This window comes from Scyliorhinus canicula, chromosome 13, assembly GCF_902713615.1.
Source record: "Scyliorhinus canicula chromosome 13, sScyCan1.1, whole genome shotgun sequence".
Classification (NCBI taxonomy): Eukaryota; Metazoa; Chordata; class Chondrichthyes; order Carcharhiniformes; family Scyliorhinidae; genus Scyliorhinus; species Scyliorhinus canicula.
The window spans coordinates 91,110,963-91,123,963 of NC_052158.1; the positions used below are offsets into that span (position 1 = coordinate 91,110,963).

General features: G+C 43.2%; 1 protein-coding gene across 1 annotated transcript in view; it reads right to left on the reverse strand.

The window, feature by feature from the left end:
• Positions 1 to 12,282, reverse strand: part of dock10 (dedicator of cytokinesis 10) — a 409,277-nt gene extending 396,995 nt beyond the window's left edge. Inside the window, exon 1 of the mRNA XM_038815256.1 lies at positions 12,059 to 12,282. Within this exon, the coding sequence (XP_038671184.1) occupies positions 12,059 to 12,166 (108 nt within the window). The 5' untranslated portion in view covers positions 12,167 to 12,282. The remainder of the gene's footprint in view (positions 1 to 12,058) is intronic.
• Positions 12,283 to 13,001: the final 719 nt, after the last annotated feature.

Here is a 13,001-nt window from a genome sequence, read left to right on the forward strand (position 1 = left end):
TAATGAAGCAATCTGAAGAAATAGATGTCTGTCAATCCGCTTCTGTCAATGCTAGATAGCCAAATGTTAACGAAAGTGAAAAATGAAGGCAAAAAATCATTAAATCACAGACGTACAGCAAAAAACAGGATAATGAGCTGCTTGTGTTTTGTTTTAACTTAATCCATGATATTATTGTCTGATGTTGCAAAGCAGGGAAACAGAACAGCAAAGAATGGACATCAAGGAGACGTGACACAGTGCAGGGGGCAATGCTATCTGTGGTGTTTTTGAACCGCGATTGTCTCAAATATATTGTCTGAAACATATAGCCATGATAGAATGGCGGAGTAGACTCGATGGGCCGAATGGCCTAATTCTGCTCCTATGTCTTATGGTCTAGCGCAGGGTTCTTTCACCATTGACTTCCGTCATTGACTTAGCTGAATCGTCTCCCATGAAAAACTAGGACAATTTCTTGATGTGCACGCATTTCTGCAGAGATTCACTCTGCATCATTGTCTGGATCTTGCTCTGAATTTCATTCTTGCGTGATTATTTCCACCTCCAAATCCCTCACAGTTATGACATTTTGAATTGCTAATCGGTATGCAGACAATGGTGATCTTGGTATCTCTCGTGGAATACTACAAGGTTTTCCAATACCTATCCAGGGACAACTTTAAGATGGAAACAATATGCTGTATAAAGGATTCTGGTAACTAGATACACTTTGTGGCTATTGGCTGGCATAAGTTTCTCATTAGTGAGGGCTGAAGAGAAACATTTGGCTCCACAAGGAGACCACTTTGCAGTTTCTCCATATAAAGCTTGAATTCTGGATATTAAGGCAGCAAGGTTATTATCAATTGGAAAGGGATATATTCTATTTCCGTTATGATTATTTTTAACTGGCAATTCTTTTCCACAGTTTGCATGAGTACTGATTTTCAAGCTCCATTCATGCGTTCGAACGACAAAAAGAGAAAAACAACTTTCAGACGTAATGTTTGCTGATCTTTGCTGATGTTAATTGGATGAGCTTAGTTCTGTGCAGAAAAACACATAAATCTTTAGCTGCCCTATTTGAATGCTTAACAAAGCTCGTGCACATCCTGTCTGAGACAGAGAGCACTTCAGAAGACACCAGGTCAAAGCATGTTTGCACAATGTGAGTAGGGAGCTAATGAGATCTTTAGGCTGTGATATACTGCCCTGGACCTTGGAATTTGGAACTCCTTGCTTTTGAGTTTTCTCCTTTTGTTGAAATTTCCAAATCCTCACGTAGAGCCAGAAAGGTTTACAGCATGGAAACAGGCCCTTAGGCCCAACTTGTCCATGCCACCCAGTTTTTAACACTAAACTAGTCCCAATTGCCCGCATATGGCCCATATCCCTCTATACCCATCTTACCCATATAACTCTCTAAATGATTTTTAAAAGACAAAATTGTACCCACCTCTACTGTTGCCTCTGGCAGCGTGTTTCAAACACTCATAACCGTTCATTCTTTTCAGTTTAAAAAAAAATTCATTTATGGGATGTGGCTGGCAAGGCCTGAATTTATCAAAATACAACTGGGTGCCTCGCTCAATCTTTTCAGAGGGAAGTTAAGAGTCCACAGCACTGCTGAGGCTCTGAAGTCACAAATAGGACAGGAAATCTCCTTCCCTAAAATGAGCCAAATGGGTCTCTTGCTGAAATAACCCTTTAATTCCAGATTTATTTAATTAACTAAACTGTTGTCATGGTGGAATTGAATATTTTTTCTCTGTGGATCACTGGTGCACACCTCTGCATCAATGGCAATAATAATAATCTTTATTATTGTTACAAGTAGGCACTGCAATGAAGTTACTGTGAAAATCCCCTAGTCGCCACACTGCGGCATCTGTTCGGGTACACTGATGAGAATTCAGAATGTCCACTTCACCTCACAAGCACGTCTTTCGGGACTTGTGGGAGGAAACAGGGGCACCAGAGGAAACCCACGCAGACACAGGGTGCAGACTCCGCAACAGGCAGTGACCCAAGCTGGGAATCGAACCTGGGACCCTGGCGCTGTGAAGCAACAGCGCTAACCACAGTGATACCATGCCACCCTAAGAGCAGTAATATAACCAATATGCCAATATTCCCCTATCTCATGCAATTCATACTGCAACAGGGCCTACCTTTACTAGGCCTATTCCATTCCAGTCACTTCTACTCCTTTCACAGTCTCCAATAAATTCCAGTGTTACTCATAAATTCCATGAAGTAAAGTGCACTCAACACCAATCTTATCCTGGAACTGTTCCTTCAATTGCATACATTCAAGCCAAAGCAACCATCCTATAACAGGCAGACAGTGCAGGGATCCATCGTGGCCGTTCCCCTTCAAAACAAGTATACCGTTTTGGATGCTGTTGGGGGGGATGACCTACCGGGGGAAGGCCCCAGCGGCCAGGTCTCTGGCACTGAGTCTGGCTCTGGGGCTCAGAAGGGAAGGGGGAGCATAGAAAAGCAATAGTAATAGGAGATTCAATGGTTAGGGGAATAGATAGGAGATTCTGTGGTCGCGAGCGAGACTCCCGAAAGGTATGTTGCCTCCCGGGTGCCAGGGCCAGGGATGTCTCGGATTGTGTCTTCAGGATCCTGAAGGGGGAGGGTGAGCAGCCAGAAGTCGTGGTGCACATTGGTACCAACGACGTAGGTAGGAAAAAGGGTGTGGAGGTAATAAACAAGTTTAGGGAGTTAGGCTGGAAGTTAAAGGCCAGGACAGACAGAGTTGTCATCTCTGGTTTGTTGCCGGTGCCATGTGATAGCGAGGCTAGGAATAGGGAGAGAGTGCAGTTGAACACGTGGCTGCAGGAATTGTGTAGGAGGGAGGGCTTCAGGTATTTGGATAATTGGAGCACATTCTGGGGAAGGTGGGACCTGTAAAAGCAGGACGGGTTGCATCTGAACCAGAGGGGCACCAATATCCTGGGGGTGAGGTTTTCTAGTACTCTTCGGGAGGGTTTAAACTAATTTGGCAGGGGAATGGGAACCGGATTTGTAGTCCAGCAACTAAGGAAGCTGATATTCAGGACGCCAAAGCACGTAGTGATGCAGTGGGGAAGGTAACACTGACAAAGGAGAGTACTTGCAGGCAAGGAGATGGGTTGAAGTGTGTATACTTTAATGCAAGAAGCATCAGGAATAAGGTGGGTGAACTTAAGGCATGGATCGGTACTTGGGACTACGATGTGGTGGCCATCACGGAAACTTGGATAGAAGAGGGGCAGAAATGGTTGTTGGAGGTCCCTGGTTATAGATGTTTCAACAAGATTAGGGAGGATGGTAAAAGAGGTAGGGGGTGGCATTGTTAATTAGAGATAGTATAACAGCTGCAGAAAGGCAGTTCGAGGGGGATCTGCCTACTGAGGTAATATGGGTTGAAGTCAGAAATAAGGAAGGAGCAGTCACCTTGTTGGGAGTTTTCTATAGGCCCCCCAATAGCAGCAGAGATGTGGAGGAACAGATTGGGAAACAGATTTTGGAAAGGTGCAGAAGTCACAGGGTAGTAGTCATGGGTGACTTCAACTTCCCAAACATTGAGTGGAAACTCTTTAGATCAAATAGTTTGGATGGGGTAGGGTTTGTGCAGTGTGTCCAGGAAGCTTTTCTAACACAGTATGTAGATTGTCCGACGAGAGTGGAAGCCATATTGGATTTAGTACTTGGTAATGAACCAGGGCAGGTGATAGATTTGTTAGTGGGGAAGCATTTTGGAGGTAGTGACCACAATTCTGTGACTTTCACTTTAGTTATGGAGAGGGATAGGTGCGTGCAACAGGGCAAGGTTTACAATTGGGGGAAGGGTAAATACAATGCTGTCAGACAAGAATTGAAGTGCAGAAGTTGGGAACATAGGCTGTCAGGGAAGGACACAAGTGAAATGTGGAACTTGTTCAAGGAACAGGTACTGCGTGTCTTTGATATGTATGTCCCTGTCAGGCAGGGAAGAGATGGTTGAGTGAGAGAACCATGGTTGACAAGAGAGGTTGAATGTCTTGTTAAGAGGAAGAAGGAGACTTATGTAAGGCTGAAGAAGCAAGGTTCAGACAGGGCGCTGGAGGGATACAAGATAGCCAGGAGGGAACTGAAGAAAGGGATTAGGAGAGCTAAGAGAGGGCATGAAAAATCTTTGGCAGGTAGGATCAAGGAAAACCCCAAAGCCTTTTACACATATGTGAGAAATATGAGAATGACTAGAGCGAGGGTAGGTCCGGTCAAGGACAGTAGCGGGAGATTGTGTATTGAGTCTGAAGAGATAGGAGAGGTCTTGAACAAGTATTTTTCTTCAGTATTTACAAACGAAATGGGCCATATTGTTGGAGAGGACAGTGTGAAACAGACTGATAAGCTCAAGGAGATACTTGTCAGGAAGGAAGATGTGTTGCGCGTTTTGAAAAACTTGAGGATAGACAAGTCCCCCGGGCCTGACGGGATATATCCAAGGATTCTATGGGAAGCAAGAAATGAAATTGCAGAGCCGTTGGCAATGATCTTTTCGTCCTCGCTGTCAACAGGGGTGGTACCAGAGGATTGGAGAGTGGCGAATATCGTGCCCCTGTTCAAAAAAGGGAATAGGGATAACCCTGGGAATTACAGGCCAGTTAGTCTTACTTCGGTGGTAGGCAAAGTAATGGAAAGGGTACAGAGGGATAGGATTTCTGATCATCTGGAAAGACACTGCTTGATTAGGGATAGTCAGCACGGATTTGTGAGGGGTAGGTCTTGCCTTACAAGTCTTATTGACTTCTTTGAGGAGGTGACCAAGCATGTGGATGAAGGTAAAGCAGTGGATGTAGTGTACATGGATTTTAGTAAGGCATTTGATAAGGTTCCCCATTTAGGCTTGTGCAGAAAGTAAGGAGGCATGGGATAGTGGGAAATTTGGCCAGTTGGATAACAAACTGGCTAACCGATAGAAGACAGAGAGTGGTGGTGGATGGCAAATATTCAGCTGGAGCCCAGTTATCAGTGGCGTACCGCAGGGATCAGTTCTGGGTCCTCTGCTGTTTGTGATTTTCATTAACGACTTGGATGAGGGAGTTGAAGGGTAGGTCAGTAAATTTGCAGATGATACGCAAATTGGTGGAGTTGTGGATAGTGAGGAGGGTTGTTGTCGGCTTCAAAGAGACATAGATAGGATGCAGAGCTGGGCTGAGAAGTGGCAGATGGAGTTTAACCCTGACAAGTGTGAGGTTGTCCATTTTGGAAGGACAAATATGAATGCGGAATACAGGGTTAACGGTAGGGTTCTTGGCAATGTGGAGGAGCAGAGAGATCTTGGGGTCTATGTTCATAGATCTTTGAAAGCTGCCACTCAAGTGGATAGAGCTGTGAAGAAGGCCTATGGTGTGCGAGCGTTCATTAGCAGAGGGATTGAATTTAAGAGCCGTGAGGTGATGATGCAGCTGTACAAAACCTTGGTCAGGTCACATTTGGAGTACTGTGTGCAGTTCTGATTGCCTCATTTTAGGAAGGATGTGGAAGCTTTGGAAAAGGTGCAAAGGAGATTTACCAGGATGTTGCCTGGAATGGAGAGTAGGTCATACGAGGAAAGGTTGAGGGTGCTAGGCCTTTTTTCATTAGAACGGAGAAGGATAAAGGGCGACTTGATAGAGGTTTATAAGATGATCAGGGGAATAGATAGAGTAGACAGTCAGAGAATTTTTCCCTGGGTGGAACACACCATTACAAGGGGACATAAATTTAAGATAAATGGTGGAAGATATAGAGGGGATGTCAGAGGTAGGTTCTTTACCCAGAGAGTAGTGGGGGCATGGAATGCACTGTCTGTGGAAGTAGTTGAGTCGGAAACGTTAGGGACCTTCAGCGGCTATTGGATAGGTACATGGATTAGGGTAGAATAATGGACTGTAAATTAACTTCTTCTTAAGGGCAGCACGATAGCATTGTGGATAGCACAATTGCTTCACAGCTCCAGGGTCCCAAGTTCGATTGCGACTAGGGTCACTGTCTGTGTGGAGTCTGCACATCCTCCCCGTGTGTGCGTGGGTTTCCTCCGGGTACTCCGGTTTCCTCCCACAGTCCAAAGATGTGCAGGTTGGGTAGATTGGCCATGAAAAATTGCCCTTAGTGTCCAAAATTCTATGATTAACCTAGGACAAAAGTTCGGCACAACATCGTGGGCCGAAGGGCCTGTTCTGTGCTGTATTTCTCTATCTATTCTCTATCTATCTATCTATCTAATGTATGAAGCATTCAAATATTGCACCCAGTGGGTGCTTGCTGAATTCTAAATATAACTGGAGATTAACATGATTGCAACCATTCACTTTCTACTTCTTTACAAAAGAAAATAAACATAGGGTGATCTTTCATGCACAAACACTTAGAGGAAGAAACCCTGTAAATTCTGTGAAAATGTGGGGGGAGGGGGAGAGCTAGAAGTGAATTAAAAAGAGCAGAACTGGCACAGACAAAGGACTTACCTCAAAGCTTCCATCTGCCCTTTTTCTTGTGCTATTCTTGCATTCATTTCCTGACAATAAATCTGTCCATTGTGTTCTGTCTTGTAGCAGGTTCTATCTCATCTGCCATCACTTATGCTGGAAGATTGGGTGAGGTGGTTTCCTTATGCCCTCCTACAGTTTTTAATCATCAGGAGTATTTTCTTCTAGTTGGGCTACAGCCAAGACCACAGACTGCCATCTATACTAAATGATGGGGAGGGTTGGAACACCTGCACCCATAGCATGTAAGTAACATCACTGAATGCCAATCCAGAATTCAAAGTTGGTCTCCACATACCAGGACTTGTTGGAGTGGGAGCCAAATCCAGTACTTCTGGCCAGAGGCAAGAATTCAACTACTGAGACAGGGGTCACTCCATCTGGATGCCAACCCAGTATTTACAAACCATACATTAGTCTCTACTTGCTGGGGCAACAAGGCACACACTATGATACTGAAACATTTCATCATGACACACCTACTGGAAGCTATTTGTGAAGGCTTCTCAATAGAATAATATGATAGCACCTCCACTTCTTGAATTTTAAGGGAACTAAGCAACTAAACCAAGCCAGAGAAACTTGGAGCACTTACATTGGACACCATTATTCACTCTACTCTTCACAAACATCAACTATGTAACATCTAACAAGGATGTAAAATCATTGAAGAGAGTTTACTGAGAGAGACATAAAGTAATGAATATATGCAAATCATAGTTGATGTTGCTGCTGGACAAGTCAGATCCCAGAGTGGAACCTGGCTTGATAGATCCTGGGCGGGATTCTCCATCCCCGCCAGTCGTGTTTTCCGGCCCAGCAGGCCCTCGCCAGCAGTGGGATTCTCCGTTCCTGCAGCCAGCCAATGGGGTTTCTCATTGTAGCCACCCCATGCCGTCGGGAAAACCACCAGCATGGGTGAGTTGCCGACAAAGCGGAGGATCCCGCCGATGGAGAATCCCACAGCCTAACTTTTATTTTTTGTTTAAATATGTGAAAGGTGGCTACTGAACAGAGTCACAGGAGTCAGCTGATAAACTTTTCACAAAACAATAAAACAATTTTTAAACAAGTATAAACTATTCTTTCACCCCAACTATATCTTTACAGACATATGCAGATTTATAAGAGTTACACAAGTTACAGAATCCATCTTATACTCTAAACATTAGAATAAACAGTAAGTATACAGTCCATGTAAACCAATAGGCAATCTGAGCTCACATGCACCACACTTTGAAACCAAGTAGCAAACGGCATCCAAAAATAACTTCAATGGATCTCACATCAATTCCCCCAGCTGTGAGCCAGCTGGTCTCACTGGAACTATGTCTTCCGCATGAGGGCTTCCAATCACTGCCTCTTGAAGAACATATTTTGGAATCTTCCCCCCAAATAACGCTTTCTCTCTGATGTATTCACCAAGGATCCAACTCCAAGGTTTCAACTTCTCCTTCCAGTATTCCTCTGTCCGTGAATCATGACGTGTATTCAAGCTTCTGTTCCACACGACCTCTCAGACAACAAACCATGCCAACAGAACATCACTGTAGATGGTGGACAGGCTTTGGGGAGTTAGAAGCTGAGTTACTCACCACAAAATTCCAAATCTGTGACCTGTTCTTGTAGCCACAGTATTTAGTTCAGCTCAGTTTCTGGTAAATGGTAACCCCGCAGGGTGTTGATAGTGGGGGATTCAACAGTGGCAATACCATTGAATGTCAAGAGGCAATGGTTAAATTCTCTCTTCTTGGATATGGTCATTGCCTGACACTTGTGTGGCACGAATGTTACTTTTATAGCAGTGAGACGTGTATAGCAGACAACCTCTAAATCTGTTGGGGAACCTGAAGGGGTTCTTCAGCAAGTGAATTACATTGGTAGATCTGTGCACACCACATAGCAGTTTTGAGCAAATGTACTGGGATCTTGCTTCACAGGATTGTCTGAATTTCCTAAAAGCCACCCTGCGACTTTATGAGTCAAGTTCTAGTGAGGCCACTAAAGTGAAGCCATATCTGGGAAGTGAGCAATGTCTTTCATAATCCAGTAACTTGCATTATCTAGCACCAATTCATTTCAATAGTGCAGTAGAACACATTGGTACATTGGTACAATCAATTACCCTCAATAGCCCTGCCATTTGCTACAATTGCATAATCTGTTCATGCGCTGCTGGTTAAGATGGATAGGATATTATAGAATGAATATCACTTGCTGTGTATGAATACGAGTGATGGTGCTCGTCATACTTTGGAATGGTCAACTTGTAGAACTAATGAGTGGTCCTGATCTTAACAGCTACTGTAATACAATTCCTGAAGATGAACACTGCTGCAGGTACTGGCTAAATAGATTATTGAGACAGGGATAAACACTTCAAATCAATGCCCCATCTAATTTAAGCTGATGTTTCCTGCAAATCGCACAGTGGAAAAGTATATGATGCCAGCAAGTGATGAACCAAACCTAGCCAACAAGTTATAGGGTCATAGAGTCATACAGTGCAGAAAAGGCCCCATTCGGCCCGTGATAATAACTACCCCAAATCTCACACTAATCCCATTTATCAGCACTTGTTCCATATCTTTGAATGTAATGGTGTTTCAAGTATTAATCCAAGAGCTTTTTAAACGTGGTGAGGTTTCCAGCTTCCACTACCTTCCCAGGCAGTGAATTCCAGATTCTCACCACCCTCTGAATTTTTTTTTCTCAAATCCCCTCGTAATTTTCTGCCTTTCACCCTAAAACTATGCTCCCTCAATCAAATGGAACAGCTGATTCCTATTTACCTTGTCCAAACCTCTCAATCTTATATACCTCAATCATATCCCCCCTGCCTTATCTGCTCTGAAGAAAACAATCCAAGCCTATCCAGTCTCTCCTTATAGCTCAGATGCTCGATCCCTGGCAACATCCTCTGTACCCCCTCCAGTGCAGTCACCTCCTTCCTATATTTAGGTTATCAGAACTGTACACAGTACTCCAGCTGTGGCCTAACTAACATTCTGTACAGCTCCAACATAACCTCCTTGTTCTTATATTCTATACCATGACTGGTAAAGGCAAATGTCCCATATGCCTTCTTAACTACCCTATTCACCTGCTCTGCCGCCTTCAGGGATCTGTGAACAAGTAGCCCAAGATTCACCTGTTCCTCTGAGCTTCCTAGTGTCCTGTTATTCATCACATACTCTCTTGTCCTGTTTCTTCTTCCAAAGTGCATCACCTCGCACTTATCAGGGTTAAATACCATCTGCCACTGCCCTGCCCATTTGTCCAACCCATCTATGTCTTCCTCTAACCTACGACCCTCTTCTTCACTGTTAACCAGCCTATCAAACTTGGTGTCATCTGCAAACCTACTTATCATTCCCCACATTCTCGTTATATAATTTATATATATATAAAACAAACAGTAAGGAACCCCGTACTGATCCTTGTGATACACTGCTGGTCACCAACCTCCTAACAGCCTTCGACCCACCACCTTTTGTGTCCTTTACTAAGCCAGTTTCAGAGTGATCTTGCCAGGTTTCCTTGAATCCCATGTGCTTCAACCTTCCCAATCAGTCTCCCATGTGGGACCTTGTCAAAATCTAGTCACTTTATCAAAAGATTCTGTCAAATTTGTTAGACATGACCTCCTCTGACAAAGCCATGCTGACTACCCCTAATCAACCCATGTCTTTCCAAGTGGAGAATAATCCTCTCCATCAGAATTTTCTCTAAGAGTTTCCTTACCACTTACATAAGACTCACCAGTCTATAATCCTATGATTTATCTCGAGCACCCTTCTTGAAAAGTCCTCTGTCACATCCAACTTTGAAAAACTGCAACTGCTCAAAAATTCCAATGTGTTAATTTAAAGGTATATTGTAATCTGCAATCTAATATTTTTTGTGTTGTACTGTGACCTGAGAAAGCAGGTATTTTGTACGAAATAACATTTCTTAAATTGTCAAAAATTAGCAGTAGCATTGCACTTTTTGCAATGACTTCCGCCCCTCTCCTCTCCACCCTTCTCCTCTATCCCTTCTCCCTTCCCCACCCCCTATCCCCATCACCCCTCTCCCCCATCCACTTCTCCCCTATCTACCCATCCCCCATCTGCCTATCACCATCCCCCTCCATGCAGAAATTGTACAATGTTAACAATGGATAAATCACAATGTTCCCCTTTGAAGTGTCTTGTAATTAATGGGAAAAGTGATTTTAGAAGGGAGGAGTGTGAATCCTGACAACTTTAATTTTTAAGCCTGCTATCCTTTCCAATGTCTCCATATTATTTGGTGATCTAACTGGAGGCAAAATTACTAGTGTAATTTCACCAGCACTTGAAGGATTGTTAATGTAATTTTAGTGGACTGACTCGATGGATATGAATAAATTAATATTTTATTTGCTGCTATACATTTATACATGGTCTATATATATATATTGTTTACATGGCTAGAAGCAGCTTTCCAAAAAAATCGTATAGTGTTTAAGATAATTTTAAAATATGTTTGCTGCAGACAAATCCATCCGTAACCTTCCTATCTCAGCTAAAGTAAGTGAAGAATGCATACATCTGCCACATTATATTAACTCAACCTTATTACAGTTATTCAGCTCTTCCTTGAGGCTTTTCCCTGGCTGGTTGCAATAATAAAGCTGGAAAAGGAAATATTTTTTATTAAGAGATAACATCTCATCAAGGTAGCTTCAGGCCAATCCACATCCAACAATCTGCTCTGAAAGCTCTGCTCATATTGTCACGGCTGTGACAAATAGACAATCTACAACATTTCAAAACAATCAGCAACGTTCCAAAAAAAATCCCACAATATTATTTTTTTTAAATGCAATTGATCCCATCAATTTTAATGGACCCATTAAAAAAATCCAAAATCTGGATCCTCACCTTCACCAAAACCTGATCAGTTCTTATTTGAGCCCTATCTCCGTACCAAGTTTGGTTGAAATCTGTCCATTCGTTGTTTGAGATATTGTACAGATACACTAACAAACCAACATAAAGCAGGGGCTAAAACATTAAACGGGCATATGTGATGAAGCATTATACCTGTGAACATAATATTTAAAAATATAAATTAAATTAATTGCAGTTCTCTTCTTCCCGATTTACTGCTTGTTCTTCACCCATAAAAAAACTAAACTCAAACCGACAGTTTCCCTGAAACGGTGTGAAACTTCTTTCAAAAGCAAAAAATCCACTTTGAGCCTGGTTATAATTCAATTGCTGTGACAAATTCTTCATAACGGAGGAATTCCCCTGGAAGTCACTTGTTGATGAGTTAAGTGAGTTATCGTAAATGAGTAATCGTAAACATTCCGAAAATCGTGGGAAATAACGCACGGACGCAGCGGCGGAAGGGTTACTGTTTATCAGAATGCACAAGGAGTGCATCTAAATGCATTTCAAATAAAAGTTTATTGAAGATAAATAGTGATCGCTCCGGCTCAGTGTTGCGCAGTGCCGCGCGAATCGTCTCCTGGCTGGGCAATCACACATCTTCGCACGGGAACTGCAGAGTCGAACTTGAAAAGAAAACATTTCCCTTACCGCAAGCAGGGATGGTCTTTTGACAGCCACCGCGGCGCTCTGTCGGATTTCTGCGGCTGTGCCAGGTTTGAACAGACCTCTGGTGAAGCGGCGAGCTGAGTCTCCCATTGTCGTTTCCAGTTCAGAATGGCCCCTTTCTGACAGATTGAAACCATTCAAAGTGTGGGGTGTCACAGAGTCTGCAACTGCCTGATCTCTTGTTTTTTTCACTCTCAGTCCTCGTCGACCAGGAAACGGAACTCAGCCGCAAGTGACAACAGGGGCATTTGCTCCATTTCTACAAACGTCAATCATTTCATGCACATATATATATATATATATATTAAGCGAACGCCACTTCGTCCCGTAGTCATTGGAATAATGAAATGAATAACTCCCTAATACACAGGGCGCACCACTGTTAAATTCTCCCCACCGACTTTCTTTTTGGGCAACTGCTTTTGAGCAAATATTTGAAGAAACAATTATTGCTGAAACCTATTTCGACGTGGAGCTCTGCTTCATTGACAGTTAGCTCCGTCACGATTGAACACAAAGCTGTAAAGCTATCCATAAATCCCACTGCAACACCTGGTCAATGCAGAAATGTGACAACTCATTTGGAAAAAAAGTGACATTCAATTTAATGCAACTTTCCAGTTCCACTTTCTGAATTGCTAGCACCACCTGGCGGCGGTTTGCTTTACAGCTGAAAAATCACCTGTTAGAAATATGTGAAATACTGCAGCTACTTGCCATCTGGGGTAGGGGTGGGCAGTATTGGGCTTGTTTAAGGACTTTTTTCAAATAAATGTAATATAAAACACGCCGCCTTTTGCAGCTTTTCCATCTGGCTAGTTGGAATTCCAAAGTTTTGTGGGGTCAAAGAAAGTGAAATGTCTGGCCTGACGCCTGAGCGGTTCACAGGTCTCTGAGACTTCCTCCTGTGGCAGGCAAGGCACAC